Here is a 27,808-nt window from a genome sequence, read left to right as displayed (position 1 = left end):
ACGTCTAAGAGACAATCTTATTGTCACACCGCTAAGTAGATGCTTGTCACACGACAAAAAGTCGCAAGCAATTTTACCAAATAGCTTCAGCTCGCTCGAGGCCGCAACGAGACCTTTACGCTCCGTAACATCATCAGCTCTCCTTCCAGCACCGTCAATGGCTGATGGATTTTCTTCATAATAATAACCTTGACAAGCCAACCATGTTTTCTTGGCATCCTTACCGTATGAAAACTCGGTCTCAATAAAGCTTTTATGGGCAACATTAGCATTGGTAGTTGATATTTTTTCACCATTCAGAGACAGTGTACACTCAGAAAATAATGAAGATAAAGGATTGTTAACAAAATACGGCGTATCTCTGTTTGCCGCCTCTGTAGCATGCGTTCGAAGCACGTTTCCATTGCTTCGAACAATTCGTGCAACTATTTCCAAACGAGTACGTTGAAGATCGATGAAATTATTTCTGTCGCCGAGTACTTCAAACTCGAGCATAGGACCATCAGGAGAAAAGGAAGGTCCAATTTTTTGGGTGAATGCATTTTCAAAAGTGACAAGTAAAGGCGGTTTCTCAAATAAGTCCAAGGAGCTGTGAGTTGCTTCACTCGGGATTAAATTAGAAATCATTTTTAACCCTTGTAAAGAAATCGGAGCGACTTCTCTGTGCAGTTCGTTTTCTGGGAATGACGCGTCTCGTTTTTCGTTTAAACGCCGTCGTTCTTTTCGGATGACTTTTCCGAGATCTACTTCCTCCTCCTACTTGCTTTTTGATTGTTTTTCTAACGGTGCTTTTGAGTGCCTGCTTAGGACTTTTTCTTTTTGTTGCAACTTCTATCAGTTCTGGAGCTGCCTGAAGAAGTAGTTCTTTTCCGATTTTTTTAGCCGCGGGTATCACAAATTTTCGAGCCAGTGGAAGTGCGACTCTTCCTATTCCCAAGGCTAATGCACCGAAGCCACTGCCTCGTTGTCTATAATGCCCCGAGAAATGTGGTAGGTTTGCTTGGTTGTGGTAATATGAATCCATTTTGATCAATTGCTAAACTTTTGAAATTTCAAAGTCAGAACAACTTTTCCCCCTCCAGCGAAAGGAACAAGTCCTCCAGTTTCTGTGCGCAAGTTCACAGAAATATTGGAAATATTATTGACCAAAAGTTTTTTAAAATCCAAATTACTAAACACTTTACGATGATTCGGTTCAATTGTACATGCGTAACCGTTTTTCACTCGACGATTTGTATCAATGACTCGTAAAAGGGGTGCTTTTGTGTCTCCGACTATTTGATAATGAATTATGTCCAGATAAATAAACATAAGCTGAGTACCAGCGCATACATCAACGGGATAGTCAGCAATAAGATCTTGGGTAGAGAATGTGCTATGTTTCGTGCTTCCTTGTTTGTAACCTATATGATAACCAGTTCCATCTCTGACGCCTTTGAATCCAAGTAGGCTAGGAATTTGCGGGCTTGAAAAAGTTATACCTTCCCAATAATGCAGCCATAAGGAAAGATGTTTGGTTATTGGATCTATTACGTAATCCAATTTCTCTAATTCTGTCTTTCGACGAATCTCGTCCAGTATTTGATCAATGCTCGTATATTCTCCTTTTGTTATTTTTGCTGTTTCTCCAAGGTAAGGTCTGGAGATCTTGTCTTTCTCAACTTTCATGCTTGCTATAACCCGATCTTTTTTGTAGTACACAATGTTGTTGTCAGTTACGTTGTTTACCTGAGTAGGGAAGGTAATTTCTGTAACTGCTACTCTCCATTCACCTTGCAAATTTATTTCTTCACTCAGGAGATTTTTGAAGTTGGCCAGAGTGTTATCTTTAAAAACGTTCATTGATGCAGATGAAACTAGGGTAATTGTGAAGGAAGGGGGAACATTATGGGTGAAAAGGCTGTTGGAAGTGCCCTCAGTCATGATTGTCCTTCTCCAGAACGCGAATTAGTTCAGACTCGTAAAATTTTCCCTCAATCGGTTCTCTGTTAGAATCAATCAAATTGTATGTTGGGGGATTTCGTGTTGGTATGTCAGAAACTTCAAACACTTCATCGGTGAACGATTGTTTGTAACCCTTGCGAAAACGTATGTCTACTTTGGCAAGTCTAACATAATCACCAACATAAAGCTTTGGACGTCGAGCTAACTTCAAAGACTGTTCTGCTCTTAATGAAATCAGGCGAGGAACATCTTTTTTAGTTACTTTATTTGTTGCAAGAATTGTGACACGATTTGTTCTCGAATTAATTGCATTGACAAAATCTTGCAATTTGTCAATGTATGAGTAAGTCCATTTATCCTCCAAGTACTTATTAATAAGATTTTTCAAGGAACGGATATTTCTCTCAGCGAATGCGGACTTTTTCTCGCTCTCTGTGCTATATGTGTTTATGCCTTTCTTTTTACATAATGCTTCGAAGGACCCTTTAAACTCTGTGCCCTTGTCCACCCATACTTTTTCCGGTTGTTTTGTCGTTATCATTAGTTTGAACGCTTTTGCTGTTGTAGTAGCATACTTTGATTTCAAGGGTTGCACTCTGAGATAGCGGGATATGCAGTCAACTGCAACAAGCAGATACTTAACATCATGGTTGTACTGGGCAAGTTTATCAACAAAGGCCAGATCTAATGACCAGATTTCGTCGATATCGTAAACTATGACCTTGAGTCGCGGCGTTTTTCGGATCACAGTTCGATATTTCGTGTAAGCAGGTTCAGTATGAAGGAAATGTTTAACTTTCTTTCGCGACAAATTGCTTGCTTTTATCAAGTTGTTCACACTGCCAAATAACGCGGGACCTTTGTCACTGTATTTAGTTTTCAACAATTTTTCTTCAATCTTGGTAATTTTCCCATTGTTTTGTTTGCGCCTTCGTCTTTTCTGACGTTGGAGAATCTGAATCGTTATGGGGCGTTCCGTATGAGTCAGAGCCTTCTTCTGACTCTTTTTCACGTTTTTGGTTTTGGGTTTTTCTATTACCGCTGAGACTTTTTCGTTTGTGTTTTTTACTTCTCTTAAGGTTTGCACTACTTTTTTCCTGCCAAGTGGGCGACGTTGAGCGGGTTCTTGAGAGTCCGGGTTCTCGTTTCTCTTGAGCGTTAATAGGCGCTGACTGAACCGCGTGTTTGGCATTTCGATTTATTACCAGGTTTTCATTCAAGTTGAGAGCAGTTAAAATGTTAATGAACGCCGGATTGTGTAATTTTTTCGTTGGTTGTTGTATGTCGTATAAAAATATTGTAGCTTTAAGTCCTGTTGGTACTTTATCTACATATATCACCTCATTGTCACGGTTTATGGTTACTCTTTCTGAATTTTCTATGATTTCAAGTACGGTTTTTGCTCTAACAAATTTTTTGTCTTCTAAAACTTGTAACTGTCCTAAAATGCTTTCGGTCTGTCTATTGTGTTTCTCTTCTAGTATTTCGTCTTTAACACGTTCGACCGGTACTTCTTCATCGTCCGTTAACAGTTTAAGCTGTTCTTGTTGGGGCTCAACATTATCCGTAAATGTTTCCTTCGTTGCAGTAGTCTTACTAGTTTGTGGAGGTAATTGGGGTCTAAGCCGGTTAAGATAGGACAGTTGAGCATTTTTATGTTTAATATTATTATCATGAAGAACACGTGCAGCATGTGGCTGCTCTTTAACATATAAGTGTTTCGGAATTAGAATGAATTCTTCAGCAGTCATCATTAAGTTGTGAGGTACTTGTAACAAAAATAAAGTATTTGTCGAACTAAATGGAAGCCTTCTTTACTCAAAATAATCGCACGTTTTTTGACAACACTGGTTTTTGGAGTTATTAAGTATCTGTATGCTGTCTCGAATCGTTCGATGTTTGCGATTTTAACGGGTACGTTTCCATTGACTACATTGAGCAAACATTCACAAATAAGTGTTATGATCTCACGATTTGAAGTTTTTCTAATTAATCTTCTTAGCTGGTCAGGTTTCAGTTGTACCATATGCCGCAGAATAGATAAGTTTTTCTTTTTCATTTGTGATTGGAGTAGTTTCTGCTTCAGATAAGGGTAAATAAAAAACTGTTGGCCCAGGTGGTGTGATATTTGAACAATATCTCAATCAATCTGATGTACGGGGGTCCAAGTCGATTAGAAGATGTCCAAAAGAGTCTCTGGTAGCTAATTCGTAACAGTTTCTCAAAAATTTTGATACATTCAATTGTCTTCCTAAAAGATCTAGTTGCTGAACGTCGCGAGGCGATTTGAACAGAATGATGTGTGAAGTGTTCAAATCAATCGTACGCGACCATCGACTTTGTTGAAACAAGTTATGCTTAACATATATTACATCTATCCCTCTATGTCTACCCGCTGTCGCTAAGCTAACAAATTCCTTGTCATTATAGATGTCTTCACATGAATCATCGAAAACTAGAAGAACATTTTCTAATTTTCTCACAGATTCGAATCCGTCGAATTTCTTGAACTCCACATTCACTTCGCGAGAAGACACTTTTTCTGAGAATGCAGGTTGCATCTCTTTGTAAAGATATAGAACGGTTCCAAATTTAGGGTAAAAAGTATTTCCCATCAGAAGTTTCAAAATTAACTCAGTTTTCCCGGATCCTGAAGGTCCCACTATCGCCATATAAATATTCTTGTCGAAGTATCAATCACTTTATTCATATTCTTGGGTTTGGTAGTACGTAACCAACCAAGCCTGATAAAATTGAGAACCAAACTGACGTTTCTTCGCAACTTAATTTAGTGAAAGAAAGTTTGAGAATGCAGAAAGTTAGTAAAATTAGAATTACTACCATTTGCGCAACAAAAACTACTTCAGACCTTGGCAAAGTTACATTGTTACAAAACTTCCATGATTTTTTTTCACTGTTTGTCTCGTTATAAACAAACTCTGTTACTAATGTTGCGTCAGGTTCATCTACTGCTGTTGTTGCTTCTGACATTTGAGAAACTATTTATTCTACAGACTGTGTTAGACTTTCTCTCTGTGAATGAAGCTTGTAAAAAATTAAATTACTTTGAGAACAGTAAAAAATTTCATAACGTGTGAATTCTCTATCATTTATGTCATGCATTTCTAAAACAAAGTTTGCTGGGATATTTGCAGTTTTTTAGTAGTACATTATTTTCTTCACAGTATCCTCTTTCACAATCGTCTTAATCTCATCTGGCAATTCACTGCTGTTTAGATCCATCTGAACTCCTGGCTGACGTTTGGGTACTAAGACTAGTTCGCGAAGATATACTCCTCGCTTGCTGGCTAACATTTCTGATAAACTTGAATCTCTGGAAGTATACAAATTGATCAATAACTGGAAAAAACCTCTTCAACGTAGACAACTCTTCTTCGGAAATTATTATTTGCTCCTTCCTCTGAACAATTTGGCCACTACAATCAATACGCTCTATTCTCGTTAATGAAATTTTAATATCACCCTCTGGAGTCATCCACGCACAAAGCATTGAATTTGGTGATAGGTATGTCTCCACTTTCGCTGATCTCTCGCTGTTGTTCATTTTTCAACCAATCATAAAAAACCTTGGTTTTCTTCAGGGCAAAATGATTCCTGGAGTTGTAATGTGGAATGTGTTTATTGCAACTTGGATAATTTTTAAAATATAAGTTTTCAACCCGAGGACAGCCCAAATCATCTAGGTTTTCAATCTTTCGGTCCAAGTACTTGGCCAAAAATTCTGTCTTTTCTTTTCCTTTAGCGTAAAAAACGGCACCGGGATTTCTCAGCACAAAACTCTGAAGTATTTGATTCAAGTTTATGTAAAGATAATCACCGTTTTCCCAATGGAGACCGTGTAAATAATTTGTTAACCAGTTGTAAGCTTTTTGTTCAAGCTTTGGTAGTATATTGAAATTCACTGGAGGTAGGAAAATGAGTCGATCGCTGTAGTCTGAAGTTGTTATTGCTAATTCTTTAACCACAAAGGCGTTTTTCTTGTAACGAAAGCCTTCCACGTCAAGCACAACTGATCTCTCGCCTAGCATTCTAGTAAATGATAAACTTCTGGTTTTTTCAACTTAATGAAAAGGCAGAACGCTATTCCACTCAAATGTCCCAATAAGATGTTGTTACAGTTCCAGGGCAAAATGTAACAGTACGTGGGACCCTGTTGATAAAATTCGTGTATAAATCCGGCCGCATCGTGCAAAATAGCGTGCAATCGTAAAATTTTGGAATTTTTCAAGTATTTGTCCAAGGAAGAGTTATCAATACCAATCAAGCCACCATAAGGTCTCAACTTAATTAAAATGTCGTAGTTAAGGTTATCAGAACTAACAAAAAACAGAGAAGATGCAGCTAGAAAATAGTTGCGTCGGTTAGAATTATCAGGATAAGTTTGTTTCAAAGACGTATAAATTTCGTGAATTATTTTCAAATCAATAGGAGTTACTCTGCTTTTTTGCAATTTCATTATTTATTTTTTCCAACACCTCGCCAACCTGCTGAATTTCAAGCCAGTGGAAATAAAAGTGACCTTGCAAATACCATTTAGTCTCATTAAGATAACGGTGGTAAATAATTAAATAAACCACCGGAAGTTTTTTGTATTTTGATAGCTTGTTGAAACATAGACGGATTTTTCTCTCCAAGTCTTTATCAACCCTTTTTGAGGTAAAATCAAACGAATAGTCGAATACGTTTTCATAATCAGCAAAATTCAAATCGCTCACAGTACCATACTGTTGTTTTGTAGAAATGCACCAAGAGATTTGTTGAAGCTCACTCAAATAAAATTGTTCTTTGAAAATTAACTCGTAATCTTTCTTTGAAATTTCCTTTGCCCTTTCGAGGAAGACGACGTAGCGTTCATTACTAAATTTGAAAAATGAGTTTTTTTCTGCGGTTGAAAACACTCTTAATTGTAAATGCTCATTATCAATATCTTCAGTACACCAAGTTCCCTCTAATTTCATTTTTCTTATTTCAAAATTTGTCAAATTTATCATTTGGTATATTTTGCCCAGAAACGGCCGCCGCCTTTTGAGAGTAATTTCAATTTACTGCCTTTTCACCATAAAATTTAGGTCAAGTTAAGGAATTAGTTTACTGCTGCCAACAGTTAAGCTACGCTGCCAAAATGGCCGGCGAATTTTTATTATATACCATAAAAGTCAATTCCCCGTTCACTAACAAATTTCAACTAGGTCGAAAGTTCATTTACCCTAAACAAACATAACAATTAATATGATTCATATAATTAATCAGGACCAATAATTAGGACACCAAAATTTGGAATTAGAAAGATTTTTGTATCGTGTCCCTTGTTGTTAAGCTAAACTTAGCAAGATCCTAAGTAGGGGGTCTTCTGCTTTTTGGGTGGAAAATCTCTTTCGTTTACAAAATCCTAGGATAGCGGTCCTCCAAAAAATTAAGGACCCCTTTCCTAGGATTTTGCTTTACGTGAGGACCCCCCCTTAGGAAGGACCCCCCCCCCCTTAGGATCCGGGACACGATACAATACTACTCTCCTGTTAATTTGTCAATTAACTAGCAACTCGGATTTTGAATACGCTTTTTTGTTTTGTTCCAAATTAAATGGTTTGGGTTCATCTTTTTTTGGCTTAATCTTTTTTGTGTCGTTGGAAAGGCAAAAACTGATAGTTATTTGAAAAAACCTGGTGGGTTGTGGTGTAAAATTTTTTCATCTAAAATTTAATCGGTCAAAGTCTTATGACAATTTCCGATAGCAGTTTTTTAGTTTCCCGCTCATACTTGTCGGCCTTGTGGCCCCTCGCTCTAACAAGCAATGCTTTAGAAATTGAGACGACGCAAAATAAGCAGACAATCGAAAGTCCCACAGCTCAATTCTGGTTTCCCGGAAAAAATTCAGTTTCATACATACTGAAAAAAAAATCGTTGAAAAACGGTCGGGGCTCGAAGGAGGGCGCAATTTTGAAACCCACTTTAATGCAAACAAATTACACCATACTATTTCTTATGAAACTCTGATATGTTTGGCTTCGTAGTTTTGTCTAAATCTAACCCAATCCGAGAATTCATTTGTTGTCCAGTTTTGTTAGTTTTGAGCGGTTCATTCAAATCGGCCTTGTACCCATTGAAGCTACTGAAGTAATGTGAAACTTCTGTGAATGGGTTTTCGAAAAAAGTTTTTAATATAATGAGTTTCGAAGTAATTAAAGTTGCATTGGTGGCTGAAATTTTTGGATCTCAAATCTGGTAACCTAATTTTCATAAAAAGTGTCTGTTGATTAAAAATTCAAAAAGGTTCGTCTGATCATCGACGTTTGTCACGAGCGAAAACCTATCGCTGACATGAATACTGTATGAGAGTTTCCGAGAAGTCTTTTTGTTACCGGTACAACTGAATTAAACAGCTATTTGACTTTTTTTGCATAAAATAATTAGAAAAAGTATTTAAACTTTTACACGCTCACAAAAGATTTTGTGCAGTTTGATTTCTGAATTGTTCTTAAGTTTTCTAAAAGGAAGACCAACTACGCCTTCTAATTACGAAAACGCAAAAGGGCGCAAAAAACGTGATGGGGCTTTATTTTTTTTTAAAATTCCCAGCTAAATATAAAATTAACAATTTCATCTAGTTTTTTTTTTGGTTTGCTTCTATGGAAAATAATGTCGACCATTAAAAAAAAAATTCCCCCAAAAAATGTCAGCCATTTGTTTCCTTGTTCATTGGATTTTCGAACTGTCTGTTGGTTATGTTTGAGATTTCGTTTTGGTTCAGATCCCGGAGCAGCATATGCCTTGTGCTTATAAAGCTGTATGAAAGCGTTCATTAATCAAACACTCTGGACGTTTCAAATTTCGATTGATGGACATAACTATTTTTTTCTATGTTTATATCCAAGTTGAGAGCTCAAATTTAGCGATAGTTCTAGATCTGAGTGAGTGTGCTCGACGCGCTTCTCGGGGGTGAAAAACATTAACAGCGGAGTTGAAAATAGGACAACTGTTTTGAACCTATAGCTTCAATCGCAATATCTATTTATCAACTACTTTTTTTTCAGTTGATTTGAATGTAAAGTATCTTAATAGTGTTGATAGTGATGCCTCGTGAAATCATCACTCTGCAGCTGGGCCAATGTGGCAACCAGATTGGCATGGAGTTCTGGAAGCAGATCTGTGCGGAACACGGAATCAACCCACACGGCATACTGGAGGAGTTCGCCACAGAGGGCAATGACCGGAAAGACGTCTTCTTCTACCAGGCAGACGATGAGCACTACATACCCAGGGCAGTCCTGCTGGATCTAGAGCCCAGAGTCATCAACAACATCAATGTCAGTCCCTATATTAAAGAGTTCCGACCACGTCAAGAAGTGACTGGAAGAAACTATGGCGTAGAGCAGGGTTTTTCTGCCTAATTTTAGGTTTTGCCAAGAAAACTCTTTGGGGGTTGAGTGTGGTATCTTTTTTTACGACATCACAATATCAAATTTTATTCATTTTTCAAAGTTTCATTTGAAAATCAAATTCTGAAGTTTGTTTTTCTGATAATTTCATTTTATTCATTTTGACTTGACATTTTGTTGGTTACATCTTAAACCTGGCCAATAAGTTTAATCCGTTTTTTGGCTTGGTTGCCTATTTATTTTTGTCGTTTTGAAAAAAATGTGTTTTCGTGGTCCTATAATTTATCTATTATATATTTAAATGCGGCCTTCACTATCTCGCCATGCTTAAGCTTTTTCAACGTATTATTTTTGCATGTTTAAGCTATATCGTATATTGCAAAGGTTAAGATTTTTTTTTCGATTTTCCAGTTTGATTTTAGTGGTTATTTTACCGAGTTTAAAATAATCCACCCAATATTGGGATGCTGTCCGGATTCACCAAGGCGTTGCAAATTTGGCCTCCAATTTTGAATGGCCAAATTTATTTTAGTTAACGAGATAAGACGATTTTGGTGATTTTTTCAAAAAATATTCAGAAAACTTATCTTAATTTTTTTTCGCAAAAGCTGAAATTCCCAAACCCTGTATTTGGTTTCTGCCAGAGTACTCTCAGGGATTCCAAGTCTTGCCTCCAAATATGACTGCCCAGTTCTTCGTAGTTTTCGAGATATGAAGTTTTATGTGATTTTTTCAAAATTTTTTTTTAGAAAACATGAATTTTTTTTCTTTCAAAATTTGAAATTTCCAACCCTGTAGTTGGGTACTGTCAGAGTACTATTAAGAATTGCGAATCTTGTCTCCAAATATGACTGCTCAAATCCTTGTAGTTTTTCGAGATGTGACGTTTTTTTGTGATTTTTTCAAAATTTTCAGAAAACCTAAATTTATTATTTTTCAAAATTTGAAATTCCCAACTTTGTGGTTGGGTGCTGTCAGGGTACTCTAAGGTGTTGCAAATCTTGCCTTCAAATATGACTGATCAAATCTTTGAATATTTCGAGATATGACGTTTTTTGTGATTTTTCTTTAAAAAATTTCAGAAAATTTAAATATATTTTTTCATAATTTGAAATTCCTAGCTTTGTAGTTGAGTGCTCTCAGGAGTTACAAATCTTGCCACATGCGACTGCTCAAATGCGACTGCTAAAATGCTTTTAGGTTCCGAGATGTGACGTTTTTTTGTTTTTTTTTTCAAAATTTCTCCAAGAAATTATCTACAAAGAAATTCGCAAAATTTGAAACTACCAACTTGATGAAGACACAACCTTATTGTCAGCGTATACCCAGGCATCTCAAATCTTGCCTCTAAATATGAATGCTCGAATCCTTTTAGTTTCCGAGATAAGGTGTTTTTTTATGATATATTCAATTTTTGTCGGGAATCTTAAGTTAAAAAAAGTTCACGAAATTTGAAATTCCCAACTGTATAGTAGGGTGCTATCAGGGGCTCTCAGTGCTTGCAAATCTGGCCTCCAAATTTCTCCAGAGGCCCATTAAGTTTTCAAGATGACGCTTTTATGGTTTTTCAAAATGGGAATTAAAGAAATTTAAAAGTTTGAAATTACCAACCCTGTAATTGGGTGCACTCATAGTACACTAAAAGTTAGCAGATTTTGTTTCCAGTATATGCGGTTTTTCATGAGCTGTCTAAAAATATCGAAGCACCGGAGGTGCGTTAAACGCTAGTTTCTTTTAATTGAAGTTTTTTTGTCTAACTTCTTTTTTTTTTACATGTTTTCGTCTGTTTTTCATATACAAGCTTGCTGAATAAGAATAATTAGCTGATATTAATAGCTTGATAGAACATCCTACTATAATGATGAATTTAATTAAGTTCTAAAGAAATAAAGAAAGAATTTATTTTTCCCAAATCAAGTTTTAACACAACATCGTCCAACATTATAAAGAACCAAAATGACCAAGGAGGGGATAGACGAAGGGCAAAATAAATACCCACTGAAAGTCTACCCTAGAAAGTAAAGATTTGATTAATAAATTCTTGATTTTAAATATAATCTTAGTAAATTAATCTGTTGGTAGAAAAATCATGAATTTTAAAAGCTTTTTGACTTTCACAAACATTTGATCATCTAAAAAATTTTACGTTTGCTATTCTAGACCTCTGAGTATGCCAATTTATACAACCGGGAAAACATCTTCACGTCTAAGGACGGGGGAGGCGCGGGCAACAACTGGGCCTCAGGTCTTACACAGGCAGAGGGGTTCCACGAGCCTATCTTTGATATAATTGACAGGGAAGCAGAGAACAGCGACTCCATGGAGGGGTTCGTCATGTGTCACAGCATGGCCGGAGGTACAGGCAGCGGCATGGGATCATACTTACTCGAACGACTCAACGACCGGTTTGGGCTCTTTTTCCTTTTACTCTATATGCGATCTTTCGTTCTAAATTTTCGCTCTCAATGTCGGGGGCGCTCAACAGTGACGAAACTGAAAATGTGTTCAACAGTGCCAAAAAATGAGGATATTTGAAAATTTTGAGTTCGCTTTGCGAACTGGTGGCAATTTATTTGAATACTGTTTTGTCTTGAAGCGAAACCGAGAGGAAAGTTTGACAATCTGCTGAGTAATCTGTTGAGAAAAATGTAACGCCACGCTTGAAGAAATTTTGTTTGTTCAACAGGCGGCATCAATTAAAATGGCCATTTTGACTTTTCAACTTCAGTCGATTTGAATTAATTTACTTTTTACCCATTCGATAAGCAAGGGTATTGCAATCGGGTAGTAAACTTTTTCCCGTAAATAATTTTGTTAACAGGACTCTTCTGGACTCCTGGTGGTACCTAGCTCATAATGCATTCAAATTTCTTAGTGTCTCCTGCAAATTGAGCCTGGAGGTAACGAATACGCCTGGGATGGCAAAGGTCTTGGGTTCGAATCTGACTAGGGCCTGTTTTTTTCAAACGGTAAATATTCCGATTTAAAAAAAATTCGGCCTATTATTTGTCTGCTTATGTTTTGTCAGCTTTGTTTCCGCATCTAAGAATCGTATTTTTTGTTTTGTAAACAATTTTCACTGAAATTGCTTTAAGTGTTTTTGCGTTTTAAAAATCCGGCCGAATTGAAATTTTTTAACATGAATTGTAATTTTACCAACTCGATTTGTCAGAAAACATTTTTCATTTTTTGTCTTTTTATCGGCCTAATTTATATCGTCCTAGTGGCCTCTTATTGTGTCGTTTGGGGGATCGAAAAAAGTTTTTGAGGCAACACAACTGTTTGAGACCGCAAGTGGTTGCGGTTCGTATCCGGTCGGGAACTGTTTTTTTTGCAAACCAGAGTTTTTGTGCTCTTTTCCAGCTATCGTCTATCTGTTTATTTTTGTCGGCTTAGTTACCGTACCCCGACTTTTTCTGAAGGATCAGCTTTATTCCAAGTTGTTGTAACCTCAAAGCTTGAGACGAAAAAGCCCGGTAATTCGTTTCCAATCGAGACCTGTTTTTCTGCAAATTTAAATTTTTAGCCTGATTTATTGTTTTTGCTATTTAGATTTTTGTCGGTCTGCTTATTTTTTGTCGGCTTAGTTCCGCAGAAATGATTTTTGTTTGAAAATTCGGTTTCTTTCTAGTGTTCCCAAAGCTCTTTTTAAAGTTACTATTGGTGCAGGCAATTTTGTTTCGGATATTTTGCGCTTTTGTTGCAATTTTTTATTGACAACAACGATTTTTGATTTTTTTAAAAAAAATTTTTTTTCTGTTTGACATTAATCATTGTTATTCATAATTGTATCGCAAGTAGTGCGACTGTCAGGTTCGTCTTTGTGACGAACTTAAAATCAAAGTTTTCTTTTAGATCATGGTATTTTCACTCCGGCTTTGCAGCCACGAAATTCTTTACTCATCATATCTACTTAAACTTTTGAGTGAGTTTTTATTATTAGAGCCAGAATGATTGTCTTAGGAGCAGCGATTGCTTTTTTGGTAGTAGGCCAGTAAATCGTTGTAACAGTAAACCGAAAGTGGGCGGACCAGATCAGTAAACCGAAAGTTCGTGATTCGATTACGTAATCACATCAGCTAAAAACAGATTTTTACAATTACGAGTTTTTTCATCAAAATTTAAATTGAATTAAAAAATTAAATGAAGTAAATCTTCCCATGAGCCCCGAAGTTTAAACATTTTTGTTCTAGCTTTGGGTTAATTTATTTTATAAATCTTTCATTCCGCATTTGATGTAATTATTATGTAATTGGGTTTACTGATCTTGTAATTTACTGACACATCGGCGTACTGTATCACCCCGCTTTTTTAGTGATAGAGCCAAAAATTGTATAAAAATGTGTTGAATGACCCGTCTATTTGATATCTCCAAGCAACTTACGAATAGTTAGTTTAAAATTTAATTTTGCAATTGACATGCGTTATCAAATCGGAATATCGATTTTTTTCATGGAAACAATGTGTCTGAAAGAATTATTGAATCATTTGTGAATGTGTGTTTTATTATAAATTCAAGTACTACGTCTTCTTCCGCATACTGGGCACAGCGGCAAAGTCGATGCCTGCTACGACAAAGGTCTTCAGTTTGAATCTGGCCAGGTCCTTTTAGTTTTGTACTTAAGCATATGTATGTACACAGCTACTGTTTCTTTTTTCTTTCGATGTTGTTGTTGTGTCATATGTATAGCATTGTTCTTTTTTGTTGTAGGTATCCGAAGAAGCTGATCCAGACGTACTCTGTGTTCCCTAACCAGAAGGACACCTCGGACGTGGTTGTGCAACCATACAATGTAGTCCTCACTCTCAAACGACTCACCCTCAATGCAGACTGTGTCATCGTACTCGACAACACAGCTCTCAACAGGCAAGTCAACCTCCGCTCTATTTAATCCCCCTGCAGTTCTTGGGAAATAATTTTAAAGAATATAAGAAAAAAGTGTGAGTTTTGAATAAAAAAACACAAGAAAAAAGTGTGAGTTTTGAGCTCAAAGAATGTTTGGATTACGCCAATTAGTTCGAATACCAAATTGTGAAGCTATGAGAAATAGTGAACAAAAGTACAAGATAAGGAGAAAGTTGCAGGTGCTATGGAAAGGAGAGAGTTGCAGGTGCTATGGAAAGGAGAGAGATACAAAATCATAGCCATGTCTAAATCCACTCTTAAATTGAAACTTATTCTTCAAAATTACGGTGAATATGATGTTTTAATGCTTTTTCGATTATCACTTCCCAGGCGTTTGTTAGATTTTAGATATCGATTAATTCTGTATTAAAGACTGATGATGTTCCCTTTTGCATTGTGTTGCTTTCGCCACTTTTTTAAACCGAGAGGCGACAATTCGTTCACAATTGGGGCGACAGTGCACAGTGCGTTCAAGTTGTTCACAATTTTGATAGATATTACTCTTGCGAGAGCAAATTACTTGTAATCGGGAATTAGATTTTTTCTGTACACATTTTTTCTACACATTTGTGAGAAATTGTGAAATTGTATTATTAGTGAACCTCAGCAACTTGAGACTACTTCCCTCTTGGCCTAGAGGGAACGCGGTTACTTTCGTACCCTAATGTTTTGTTCTAATCTCGGCAGGACCTTTTTTTTAGTATGTATGAAATTGAAAAAATTTGTTCCTGGAAAAATTGAAATGTCGGACTTTCGTTTTTCTGATTGCTTTGTCGGCAGGTTGCCACATCGGAGAATTTTTTTGTGCTATCAGCAATTATCATCTTAGATGCGAGTGGTTTTGATTTACTCCTTGGTTTTCCTTTTCGTTTTTTTTTTCTCTTGAAAGCTTTATTTGGCTTGAATTGTTACGATTTATGTTTCATCGGCTTATTTACCACATTATGTAAGGCTTTAAGAGCAAAAATTGATTATTTTTTTTCGAGAAACTTTGGTACTTTGTGTTGCAAGATTTCGAAGTTTTAAAACTAAATTGTTCGAATATTTTATCACAACACTTTCTTATGGCATTTTTTTTTGTTTTCAGCTCAATGTGTGTCATACTATTTGCCGTTGGCTTTGTGGCCGCTCAGTAAAAACTAGTGGCTTAATTAACTAAGTGGCTATTTTTCTGAAATTATTTTCATTTTTTCCTCAATTTTTATTTCCGATTTTGTTATTTTCGTCTCATTACTATTAGCTAGCTTGCAGAGGTGCACGTGGGTTGTATCGCAAGTGATGCGAAGCTCCGCTTCGCCTCTGCGTAAAATTTGTTATTCTGACTAATTGGGGTAATCCAAGCGACAATTGGGCGGAGGCGACTATTGAGTGCATTTCAAAATGACAAAATTTCTTCGCAGCAGTATTTGGCAATATAAACAAGGTAATTCAAAACAAGACTGCTCGTATATCAGGGCGAAGCCTTGGATGTTTCAAATGCACTTTAAAGTCAATTAAAAACTGTTTTGATTGAAAAATTGACCCAATAATTGATAAAAAAAATATTAAGTTTTTTTTTTCGTTTTTCTTCAACGTATCCCCCAACACGTTAGCGTCTCGTTTTAATTAATCAGACTCAATTGCGGGTATAAATATTATCAGGAACGCATAAATCCGCCGCTGATGCGTGTTATACGAACGCAAAAATCGCGAGTTAATTATCCCAAATTGACCAATTTAGCTGTTTTCAAACCCCCGTAACTTTACAAAAAAGGATCACAAGTAATATATAAAAATAATTTATTGAAATTTGACGTCAGCACAACATAATCTTTCAGCTGGTTAAAAAAATTTATCAAAAATGCTCAGTTAAAAAGTCGAAAATTGACTGAATAAAAAAAACCACCCTAAGCTTAAATGTTCCGTACTTTCTTCGAAAGTCGGAACAATAAAGTGGTTTAGCACTTTACAGCAACCAAAATTTTATAGCTTTGCTGATTTGGGATTCGATTTGGTATGTCCAACGGAACTTCTAATCAAGGAGTTCTAATTAAATTACCTAATTAAAGTGCCTAATTTAATTGTCTTTTTATAGTTTTTATTTATGTATTGCTATACCCTTTTTTACAGTGAAACAACTGAATTGAACTGTGTATGTTTTGAGTTTTTCAGACAGAGTTTGTCTCTCAAGGTTGCTCTAAAATGCAAAATTTCATGCAATAGTTGACAAGTGCAGATTGCTTTTTTAACTAAATTGTGTCTGTTCCAACATTATGCAACTGTTTATCTTGTAGGATAGCAGTGGAGCGGCTGAAAATAGAGAATCCGTCGTTTGCTCAAGTGAACAGACTGGTGTCCACGATCCTGTCTGCGTCCACTGCCACTCTGAGATACCCTGGATATATGAACAACGACCTCATCGGACTCATAGCCTCACTAATACCCACCCCCAAACTACACTTCCTCATGACAGGTACAGGGTGGGGGAGGAGGGGGAGCTTTTTAATTTACTTCCGCCTTCGAGTTCTTACAAGAAGAATTTTTGATCACATTGTCCGATTGCTCTTACAATTGCGACAACAAGTGTCTTGTAATCGGAAACTAGACTTTTTTCTCGTAAACAGCTTTTCTTACAAATTTTCATCTGGGCTTTATTATTGAACGTTAACAGCTTCAAGGTTCCTTCCCAGTTGGCCTAGAGCTAACGTGGTCGCCTTTGCACCCTAAGGCGTTGGGCTAGAGTCCCGGTCGGTCCTTGTTTTTTTTCAGTATGTGTGCAACTGAAATTTTTTGTTCAGGTAAAATTGAATTGTCGGTCTTTAGTTTACCCGCTCAGTTTTTGTCGGCTTAGTTACTGCATCACTGATTTTGCTTGCGCTGTAAGCAACTTTATTGTTGTTGTAAGTAAAGGTGTTGTTCATTGAATTTCAGGAAGGACTGAAAGCTTTAAAAAAAAATTTTTTTGGTTCAACTTGTGACTGTTCAAATCTTGTCGACTTTGTTTTATCTTCGTAAGTTTTGATCTGTTGCTAATTTATTATTCAAATTTTTTGGCGTGTTTGCCTAGAATGAACTTCTATCGAGGCCTACGAAATTTTGATTTTTGTTATACCTAGTTTTTTCAATGTTTTTCGTTTTGGTTTTCGAATTATGTTTTAATATTTGTGTTGTATCGCAAGTGGCGCGAATCTCCGCTTCTGTGTAAGAATTCACTTGCGGAGTAATTAGGCTATGGCATGCAAACTTGGTCCTCCTTGTAAAATTACTCAGTTTCCCATGAGTATGAAGCTCATGCGAGGTGGGTTAAAAATAAAAAGAGCTGTCCGTCTTCCTTTTTTTCCCACTAACATCTAACCGCCCGTGGGGATGAGTCTAGTTAAATTATGGTGCAGTTTTCTCGGAAAAATTAGGTGCGACAGTTAGAACTTAGTTAGCTTCTATGAACACATAACTGCTGTCTAACATTATAAATTAATAAAAAGGATGCAGTCATATCAACAGGGGACGCTATCGGTACAGCCGAACAATTCTTCAGAGCTACTTACGTTGCGCCTGATTGTTCTCCGCTAAATTTAAACATCACATAGCCGAGTGCAGGGGTGGATCTGGGTCTAAGATTTTCTCGAGAGAAGGGAGATTTTTTCGAGTAAGAACGAAACTATATTGACAAAATGTTTTCGACCGCTGGCAGAGTTTTGGATAATTGATATTTTATTGCTCCTTTCGAAGAAGTTTTGGACTGTCAGGCAAAATTGGATGTCGTAAAATAGTACCAAAGTCGAATTACTGAGGAGTGGAAAATGTTCAACCCCTCCCCCTCCCCCTGATTGCAGATTGCTGAGAATTCAAGCACTTAAATTATTCCTTAATTTCTGCTGTGTTTTTCCGACTTTTGACCGCAATATTTTTGAAAGTCGATTCCAGACTTCATTATGTTGCTCTCATATGTTTCCTGTCACCAAACATTTCATTGGTTTGGTGATCAAGAAACGTGGTGTTTGTTGTGTTTGCGTATAGGCTACACTCCCTGGACGGCAGCGGATCAAGTGGAGTCTTCAATTAGGAAGACGACAGTGCTAGATGTGATGAGGAGACTCCTTCAGCCCCAGAACATGATGGTCAGCATCCCCAGGGACCACAGCAGAGTCAGAGGAGGGGGAGGGGGCATGGGAGATGCGGGGGCCACTAATGTGAATGCCCAGATCAACCACTGCTACATATCCATCCTCAACATTATCCAGGGCGAAGTGGACCCCACTCAAGTGCATAAGAGTCTACAGGTCTGTACAGTAATAATTACTGAAGTACAGTCGGATAGATGAGTTGAGTTGGCTAGGGTCGGCGCCTATCAGTCTCAAGGTCGGTCGTTCAGGGCCTATTCTTATCCATGCTCTCTGATAGATGGAGAGCCATCAGTTATTACCAATCTACAAAAAATACAAAAAAAAGCAATTCCCAACCCGCAGATATATCGAAAAAATCGTGTCTTAATCAGGGACTTGACAGCGTTTCTTGGCTATCTTTCTTTTTCCACCCGCTTATCAAAGCATAGTTGCTGTAAAGAGGTAAACTGCGCGTATTTTGGGCATTTCCGTCGTAGATAGACAGTCCGAACTTAACTACACTAGTGGACAGATTTAAAAACGAGTTCATCTGAAATGCCTATTTTTAAGGACCGTTTTGACATTTTATACTGCGAGTTTGAATAAGTTTCCTACATCGATCGAGTGTAAATGATCTGAGCTGCCCTGCATGTAAGTATCAAAAAATTTGTCAGTTTATTCTGAGTCTAAAGACTCCAGATCCTATATTCCGCAGTTAGTTTTTTTAACGGCGTGAAATTAAAAGTCAGAAAAGTTGAATAACCAAATTATAAAGTCTGCCGTTGATAAGTTTTCTTATCGTATGGGCAAGTTTTTGCTTCGCTTATCCGAGAATTTTGTTTTCGCTTGGCTTATTCGTTGCGAAATTTACTGCAGAAAATGTTCGCATCTGTGTTAATAGTTCATTCGAGTCGAAGTATTTCGTGTTATTGTAGAGAATACGAGAGAGGAAGCTAGCAAACTTCATCCCCTGGGGTCCGGCTAGTATCCAGGTGGCGCTGAGTAAGAAGTCGCCCTATGTGCCCACCTCACACCGAGTCAGTGGACTCCTCCTCGCCAACCACACCAGCATAGCCAGTCTCTTCCGGCAGACCTGCCAGGACTTCGATCCCATGAGAAAGTCACAGGTGAGTTGGTGAATTGATTTTTCACGGTGAATTCTTGTGAAATACTCAATGTTGATCATAAAAAACTTTAAAAAATTGATGCAATCTATTAAAACTTGCATGGTGAACAAACTAACTATTGTGATCAGGTTTGTTCGTTATACTTCACATCGTAACATCCCGCATTTAGCCTATTAACTTGTAAAACACTGAAAATAGACGTTGGAAATGGGGTTGTAAACAAGCCTAAGATAAGATATTGGCGCCGAAGTCCCCGAATTATATATGAGCGAACAAGAAAAGCAAGAAAAATTTTCGTGTGCGTATGTTTGTGTTCTCAGAGGAAGGGGGACTTGATTTTTTTGGTAGGAAGGGTTTCCGCTCAGGTTTTTTCGTCTTTGTTACCGCTTGGTATTTATAATTTCTTTTTTAATCAACCATCCGGTACATCTGGCGTAGAGGTAACGCAACTGGTTGTAACACAACTGCTTGAGCCTGCTTATTTTAGTCGGCTTAGTCATTGTTGCCCGTTTTTTTGAAGGTTTAGCTTTCTTCCAAGTTACTGCATTACCCATGCTTGAGATGACAAAGCCCGGGAGTTTTAACTAGGAACCAAGTTAAAAACCTCCCTTATATCGATCGTTTGAGTAAATGAGTACACTTGATCTGAAGTTGCATTATGGTTTCTTAATTAGAAGGAGTAATGATTGTTCAACAGGCGTTCTTGGACAAATTCAGGAAGGAAGACATCTTCAAGGAGAATCTGGACGAGCTGGATGACAGCAGAGAAACAGTGCAGCAGCTCATAGATGAATACGTAGCCGCCACTAAGCCAGAGTACATCGACTGGGCTGAGAGTGTGTGAAGCGAATGAATTGAACTAAAAACATGTTTAAGATTTGTCTTGTGATCGAATAAAAAGAGCACAGTGATTTGTTTTGGATCTGTCGGGAGTTTTTTTAAGTTCGGGTGGCTATACTTGAGATTTCATCATGTTTATCATTATTTAGATTCAATGAACGTAGGTTGATTTTTCGATCGACGTAGTTAGACGTAGTTCTTTTGATTTCTTTTTAAGTTCCGTTCTTTTCCTTTGTTTAGACGAGCGGAGCATAGTGCGATAGTACGATGCAACATTTTTTTCAATCTATGTCACAAATAAATGTGCTACTTTTGGTGGCAATTGAATCAGTAGGCTGCATTACCATTATAATACCCTGGCTTTTATCATTTGAATTTCAAGTTTTTAACGTTGTTTTTAACGGTATGAAATTTAGCACGGTGAACAAACCAAAGTTGTGAACAGATCTGGTCTTCATACTTTAGGTCGTAATATCACGCATTTAGCCGTTATAATGCGTAAAACAAGTATGGAAATCCGAAATAGACAAACCTGCCTCGAAAAATTTTTATCCTCTAGTGTTGGGTAATTGACAACGACCTCCGTTTTAATTATTGCAACACCGTCGAACCTCTCGCCTTTTTTAAATCTGTGAATATTATTGTCTATAGTTATCCATGTTTTTGCATTTATTACACTTATTTGTTCGATGAATTAAATTTATAGGCGTTCTAGCAGCGTCTTGGTTTCGTTATCTTTGTTCAATCTCACAATTTCTTGAAAATCGGATGATGTTGAATCATCAAGTTTTTGCACACCCAATTTGTGCAAGTGTTCTCCATTTGGTTTTTCATTGTGTCGTGGCGGGAGTGATCTTAGAAAGGATTGAAATCCGTTGTGTAGGCTACGATATGTTCTGATTTCAAATAGAAACAGAAACATGAATTATTTTATTGCGTTCACAAAATGTGACGCCGCCGCCACCACAAAAGAAATATGTTTTTATTCCCTTGCAAAAGGAAGGGAAATGCTATTGGAATAATTCGTATAACGTTTTAAGCATTGAGAATTGAAACGACTATTCTCATTCAATGCGAATATTAACGATTCCTCTCGTAAAATACGAGCATACGAAACTTTCTTCTCGTAAAATACGAATGTACGAATAGAGAATACGAAGTTAAGAAGTAACTTCTCATTTGATACAAAAAGTGGTACGATTTCCCATCTGAGTATAAATAGAAGCTCAAAACTACGGGAATTCATTCCCAACAATATCTCTTCTAACACCAACACCACTCTCTTCAACCACCCCAACCAATCTCTAAAATAATATCTACTCTCAGTAAAAATATCTCTAATCTCACCCTTAAAATAGATATTGAGTCAAAAGGCAACTTGCTGTAAATTCATACTAACTTCTTTTCTAATAAAATATTTCTCAGCGAATTTTAGATTTACTTTCTAAGATAGAAAGTAATAAGGACCCTTTATTCCTAGCAAGCGTTTTGTCCGACGTATATAGTTTTGCTAGCGTAATAAATTGGTGCGACCAGTGAGGCTCACCTTCTAAAAATTCGCAAAAATTGCTTAAGTCTCAAAAAGAGATAAAAAAGCAAAGATTCCAATTGTCTGGAGAATTGTTGAAATTTCTCTTACAAATAAAGAGAAGTAATAAATTTCCAAATCGGAAATTTAAATTTTCTTAACAAATTTAAAAACTTTTCTATCTTTCTTTTTTTAAATTTCAAGCTAAATATAAAATGGCTGATACCCCAATATCCCATCCTCAGGAAAGCTTCTATGAGAACACTCGATCCGCACCTGGATCACTTTCTGAATCCAAAAGACCTAAACGGACAAATCGTCCTACAAACTTTTATGGAACTACAATTCCATCAAGTATAATTGGCAAATTTAAAAAGAAATAATAAACACCAACTATTTATTTGGCAAAAACTAATATTTTTTAACATTCTTTTTTTATTGGCCTTTTCTTTTCTCTTTTATAAATATTTTGTTTTTAATAAAACCACGAAACACCAAAAATAAACATATTTATAAATAGATTTAAAAATAACTTTTATAAAGATTAGATTTTATATCTGTGTAAGATTTGACTAGTTTAACAGCCGCCATCTTTTCCAGAGAGTTTTCAGCGGCCCTACTCAGGCTCCTCACTGCAAACTGCAGCGCTGAATAAGGCCTTCACCAAGCTTGATAGATTTCTTCTAACATGTTATCCAGCTCTATCTTTCTCCTAAATTTTTCTTCTATTGCTGGCTTTCTGAAGAAATCTTCTTGAAACTAAAACAAATTTATATACGATTTCTATGTTGCCATGCCACTTGAATAAAAAAAAATTTTTATATATTTTTTTAAAAAATTGGGTGTATTGTAAAACAAACTTACATCCTCTCCAAAGAATGAGGACAAAAAGTACATTGTTTCTTGTGAAACCACATTGACTCCACTCCATGGGCTCCATAGTTTCTTGGCGAGGAACCTACTCTGAATTGAGCCCAGCTCAAATAATTCCTCGGCATTCAGTACCGGATACTTAAAGATATAACTCCGGTCCATAAATATCATAAATTCCATAGGCGTTAAGTTTGCCCCTTTCTCTACTAGCCCGTCGTAGATTGCCATCCTTCTCTCGACTTCCTTGTCCTCCAGCAAGGCTTCATGTTTGAAATTTAGCTCATCCCGTAAGTTCAAAAACTTCTCCGGGAAGTCCACCAGATTATCTTCAGGATCGATAAAATTCATTTTGGACGAAGAAAAAATTTTTTGAGGATAAAATACAGATAGTTAAAACTGAACGGAAAGCAAACAAATGATGTTGCTTTTAGTCCTTTTTTATGAGGAGATGTTTTTTTTCATTTTCCTCCTCCAATACGGAAGGGAAATGCAGTTGTTAAAAATTAACATCAGCATAAACGAATAAAAATCATTTCACTGCTAGATCTCAACAAATCAAAACTAAGTGGAAAAACCACGATATTAAACCAGAGTGGAAAAAACCACAACATTACAAAACGAATGGCGAAGGAATTACGACTTAAAAAGAGTCAATTCCGAAAGACGCCGAATAACAACGACCAATCAGAGCTTAGATTTGCAAAAAAGCAAAAACAGCCTTTAAAAAACTAACTGATATACAGTTGTTTTGATTCTTGCTCAATTCCACATCTTGCATTCAAAACCTCCTCTCTCTCCAAGAAGTAAATCTGCTAAATTCCTCAACAAAAATTGAAATCTAACTCAGATTTCCCATCACAAAAAATCCACAAAATGACAAATCCAAATAGTGAACTGGTGAACTAATGGACCAAGATCCTGTTCTAACCACTCTCGAGGAAATGCTTGAAGTGAGTACTTTTAAAAAAATTTTTTTTATTATTCACCACCAAAAAATAAATTTGCAAAAAATTTATTTGGTTGGTCTTTTAACTCTAATAATACTTTCGAATCAAACCTCAGCATTTGATCCGAAAGAACAATTATATGCAAATACTGCAAATAATCTTCGGGTTGCTCATTATGATTGTCAACTAATGACTTCTAACAAAATGTTCTCTCTAAATAAAGTAGCACCTTGCAAAGTCCAACCAGAAAATATTAAAGTAACCCATGCTTATGTTACTCTATATCAGAGACATTATCGCAAAAGTAAAAGCGACAATGTGTCGAATCAAACACCAATCAATGCGTTGGTTCTGCGATTCTTTTGATTCGAGTGGTATCGACGCTCGACAAAATATGATCACTACTGATCTCCATTTATCTGCCGATCAATGTAAATCGGCCGCCGACAGAGGCTATCTTAACCTAGGCTATGCTAGTATTGGAAATATTCCTTTCAAATTTAATGTTAAAACAGTAACTAATGCTCATGCTGGCAAAGTTGACGGCAAACATCATAACGAATGTGATGGCCGTTCTTGGATTAATTTGGACACTTTTGAAACTTACATGCAAAATGTAACTCTGACTGTTAACCTCAAAGATGGAACAGTCAATAATTGGCAAAACATTCATTTGCCCTGTCCAGTGTCTACAAATGGATGTGAAACAACATCCTTAGACGCTTTTTCTTATACTTGGGAAGAACCCAACAATTGCATTTTCACTGTTTTAAACAGATTTCCGGCTAAAATGATTCAAAACGAAGAATCATACTATATAATTAAAGGCGATTCTAGCCCGTCTATTCATTCTATCCATACAAGGGATTCACAAAAATTTATGCTACAGGTGATGAATAAACCGCAATCTCTTTGTGGTCATCCCAGAATAGTGTATCCAACTTCGTATGATTCACTTTTTATTGCATACACTGACGGTTTCAATATGGATACTGGAATCCAAGTTAAACCAACCCCAGAAACGGGAACTATTCATAATGCCGGCCAACCAAATTCTACTTTTCTCACATTAAGTGATGATTCGCCGCCACTCCAATTTTCAACTCATCAAATTGACTACGAAGCTCATATAGAAACCAAATTGGACTATTTTCTTTTTTATAGCTTCTACATGCTCAGAACGGCCGAGTTAGCCCTTCTGCAAAATCAATGTGAGCTAGAACGCTCCTCAATATTAAATACTTTAATGCTTTCACTTGAAAGCCCACGTTTGGCTGGCTATATTTTAACTCAGAACCGCTCTATGTTCTTAGAGACCAATGGCAACGTTGCCTGGGTCTACCATTGTCCGAAATTTTATTCACCTTTGCAATTAATGGATGAATGCTATAATCGCATTCCCATTATGTATAAGGAAAATGTTCGATTTTTCGATCCAATTACGCGACAAACTTTTCAGTCGGCAGATCTACAAGACTGCTCCGACAAACATTCAAATCTCTTTCAACTAGATGTTGATGATGATAAGTCCTGGATTGAGTTAACCCCTCAAATTACAAGGGTAACAGGACCATATCTATTTAAACCAAAAGAGATAATTCAAAAGATTAAGCATTCTTTAGCCTCTAGCCAAGGCGCTTCAATCTACACTTATGCTCAAATGCAAAAATTCTGGAATATGATTTCCGATAATTCAGAGATGAAAGGAATACTGCAAAAAGTATCCAGGTCCTTTCTAAATGCTAAAAAATTTCTTTTCACGGACTCATATAGCCCACTAGGCTCTTCCCAAACCATCTATTTGGACTATCTCATCTCTCCAAACTTTTAGAATAACGAATACACCTGTATATTCGGGAAAGTACAATACTATTTAGAAAAATGCGGAATGGTTTTCGCCTCTTTTCTATTTGTGAAATTCATACTAGATTGCCTAGTATTCATAATAAAAGCTATGCATATTCACAAAATCACCGGCCGCTCACTACACTTTGGCAAAGTATTGCTTGCCGCTTCATATAATATACTTTTCACTTCCATAGTGACCTCAATTTTCACTCAAGATGAGCAAGCTGAAAAAATAGAACAAGAATGTGATCAAAAAATACAAGCTCCTCTTTTAGAGGAAATTGATAAAATAAACCAGGATCGCATGTATCCTCACATCTAATTAACAAGTTTTGAGAGAAGATTTCAAAACTTGGATCACCCAACAAACCCAGTCTAATAAAAAAATTCTACTGTTCTAGGATATACCAACTGATTCAACTAGGGACGCATCACTTGATGACGACTTGAGAGATTTTGAGGACCTTCTCTCACTCCTGCCACCAACTGATCCACTGGACTCGCAGATTTCAGCACTCACTCAACAACCAACTGTTTCTACTACTACTACAACACCCACTGCAAAGCCAACCTCAACACGATCCTTCGTTGAGCCACTACTTCAAACCAATTCAGCTGTCCCAATAACTACAGCATCAAAGCCACCACCCCTAAAAATTTCACCCCCTGATTTCAAAATACCCCTGGTTCCCTCGAATTCCAAAATTAAAAAACGGTATCAACTTCTCAATGTCCAATGACCATTAGGCGACAGCCCTTACACCCCACTGAATTTCATACTAAATTACATATACAGTTAGAAAGGGAACGATACATTAATTCTAACAGTAATCCCGGCTTCGATATGGATCTCAATTATGCTTTGAATCCATTAATCAATCGTTTTTAAATTAGAAGCCTATCACCCTATAAAAAAATGTACTCCATAACTAATTCCCTTCTTGAATATCAAAAAATCTATGTCCCAGCAAAATATCTGACAGCAAAATTACAAACCCCCCAGTTAGATGACTATACTGAGCAAATTCAGCGCAGTCATATACATGAAACGCACCAATTCCGGGAGCTGAAAAAGCAAATCCACAATTTGAAAACAAAAAATCACCAACTTATAGCCCGGTTGGAAGGAAAATTGTAAAAATTTATCCTTTCATTTAAACATTTATTCTTTCGCTTTATATAGCTATGTAGTATAGCTATTAATTTTGCCTTTCTCAACAAGTTTGACTTTTATAAAAAAAACAAAAAATACACCCTTTTGTATGAACCAGTCCTCCCCTTATTACGCATATGGACACTCACTTCACATATTTCAAGACTTCACATACTTCAAGAAGAAAAGGAGACTTCGGAAAAAGAATGTTCAAGGAATAAAACTAACCTTCAAACTTTTGAGAAACAAATAATTTTGATGTATTTAATTTTATAGTTAAATCCCTTGGTTGTGTAAACTCTATTTTGATTTATAAATGTAACTGATGTATTTATATTCATTCAAGCCTGACTCAAAGTATCAGTTGTTCAAAAACATCTGCTACCTGTAATACCAACAAACTATTGAACCAACTTTATGAGATTGAAAGAAAAAGCTTCAATCGATCAACAATTACCCCACTATTCAAGTGAAAGTAATAAAAATGAAAGTTTCAGTTTTTTTCCTCTCCAAATAGGAGGATGGATATGTTCTGATTTCAAATAGAAACAGAAACATGAATTATTTTATTGCGTTCACAAAATGTGACGCCGCCGCCACCACAAAAGAAATATTTTTTTATTCCCTTGCAAAAGGAAGGGAAATGCTATTGGAATAATTCGTATAACGTTTTAAGCATTGAGAATTGAAACGACTATTCTCATTCAATGCGAATATTAACGATTCCTCTCGTAAAATACGAGCATACGAAACTTTCTTCCCGTAAAATACGAATGTACGAATAGAGAATACGAATTTAAGAAGTAACTTCTCATTTGATACAAAAAGTGGTACGATTTCCCATCTGAGTATAAATAGAAGCTCAAAACTACGGGAATTAATTCCCAACAATATCTCTTCTAACACCAACACCACTCTCTTCAACCACCCCAACCAATCTCTAAAATAATATCTACTCTTAGTAAAAATATCTCTAATCTCACCCTTAAAATAGATATTGAGTCAAAAGGCAACTTGCTGTAAATTCATACTAACTTCTTTTCTAATAAAATATTTCTCAGCGAATTTTAGATTTACTTTCTAAGATAGAAAGTAATAAGGACCCTTTATTCCTAGCAAGCGTTTTGTCCGACGTATATAGTTTTGCTAGCGTAATAAATTGG

The 27,808-nt window shown here is 36.5% G+C and overlaps 1 protein-coding gene across 1 annotated transcript; it reads left to right on the top strand.

Annotated features, from left to right (window-relative positions):
* The first annotated feature begins 8,989 nt into the window (after positions 1–8,989).
* LOC134839482 (tubulin gamma-1 chain-like) lies at positions 8,990–20,649 on the top strand. The gene is made up of 7 exons (XM_063855050.1): positions 8,990–9,269; positions 11,502–11,746; positions 14,053–14,208; positions 16,521–16,699; positions 18,244–18,506; positions 19,265–19,456; positions 20,154–20,649. Exons 1-7 carry the CDS (start codon positions 9,036–9,038, stop codon positions 20,298–20,300), a joined length of 1,416 nt encoding a protein of 471 aa, XP_063711120.1. The 5' UTR covers positions 8,990–9,035; the 3' UTR covers positions 20,301–20,649.
* The last annotated feature ends 7,159 nt before the right edge of the window (positions 20,650–27,808 follow it).

The sequence above is a fragment of the Symsagittifera roscoffensis genome, chromosome 2, assembly GCF_963678635.1.
Source record: "Symsagittifera roscoffensis chromosome 2, txSymRosc1.1, whole genome shotgun sequence".
Classification (NCBI taxonomy): Eukaryota; Metazoa; Xenacoelomorpha; order Acoela; family Convolutidae; genus Symsagittifera; species Symsagittifera roscoffensis.
This window is presented reverse-complemented; position numbering and strand designations above follow the sequence as displayed.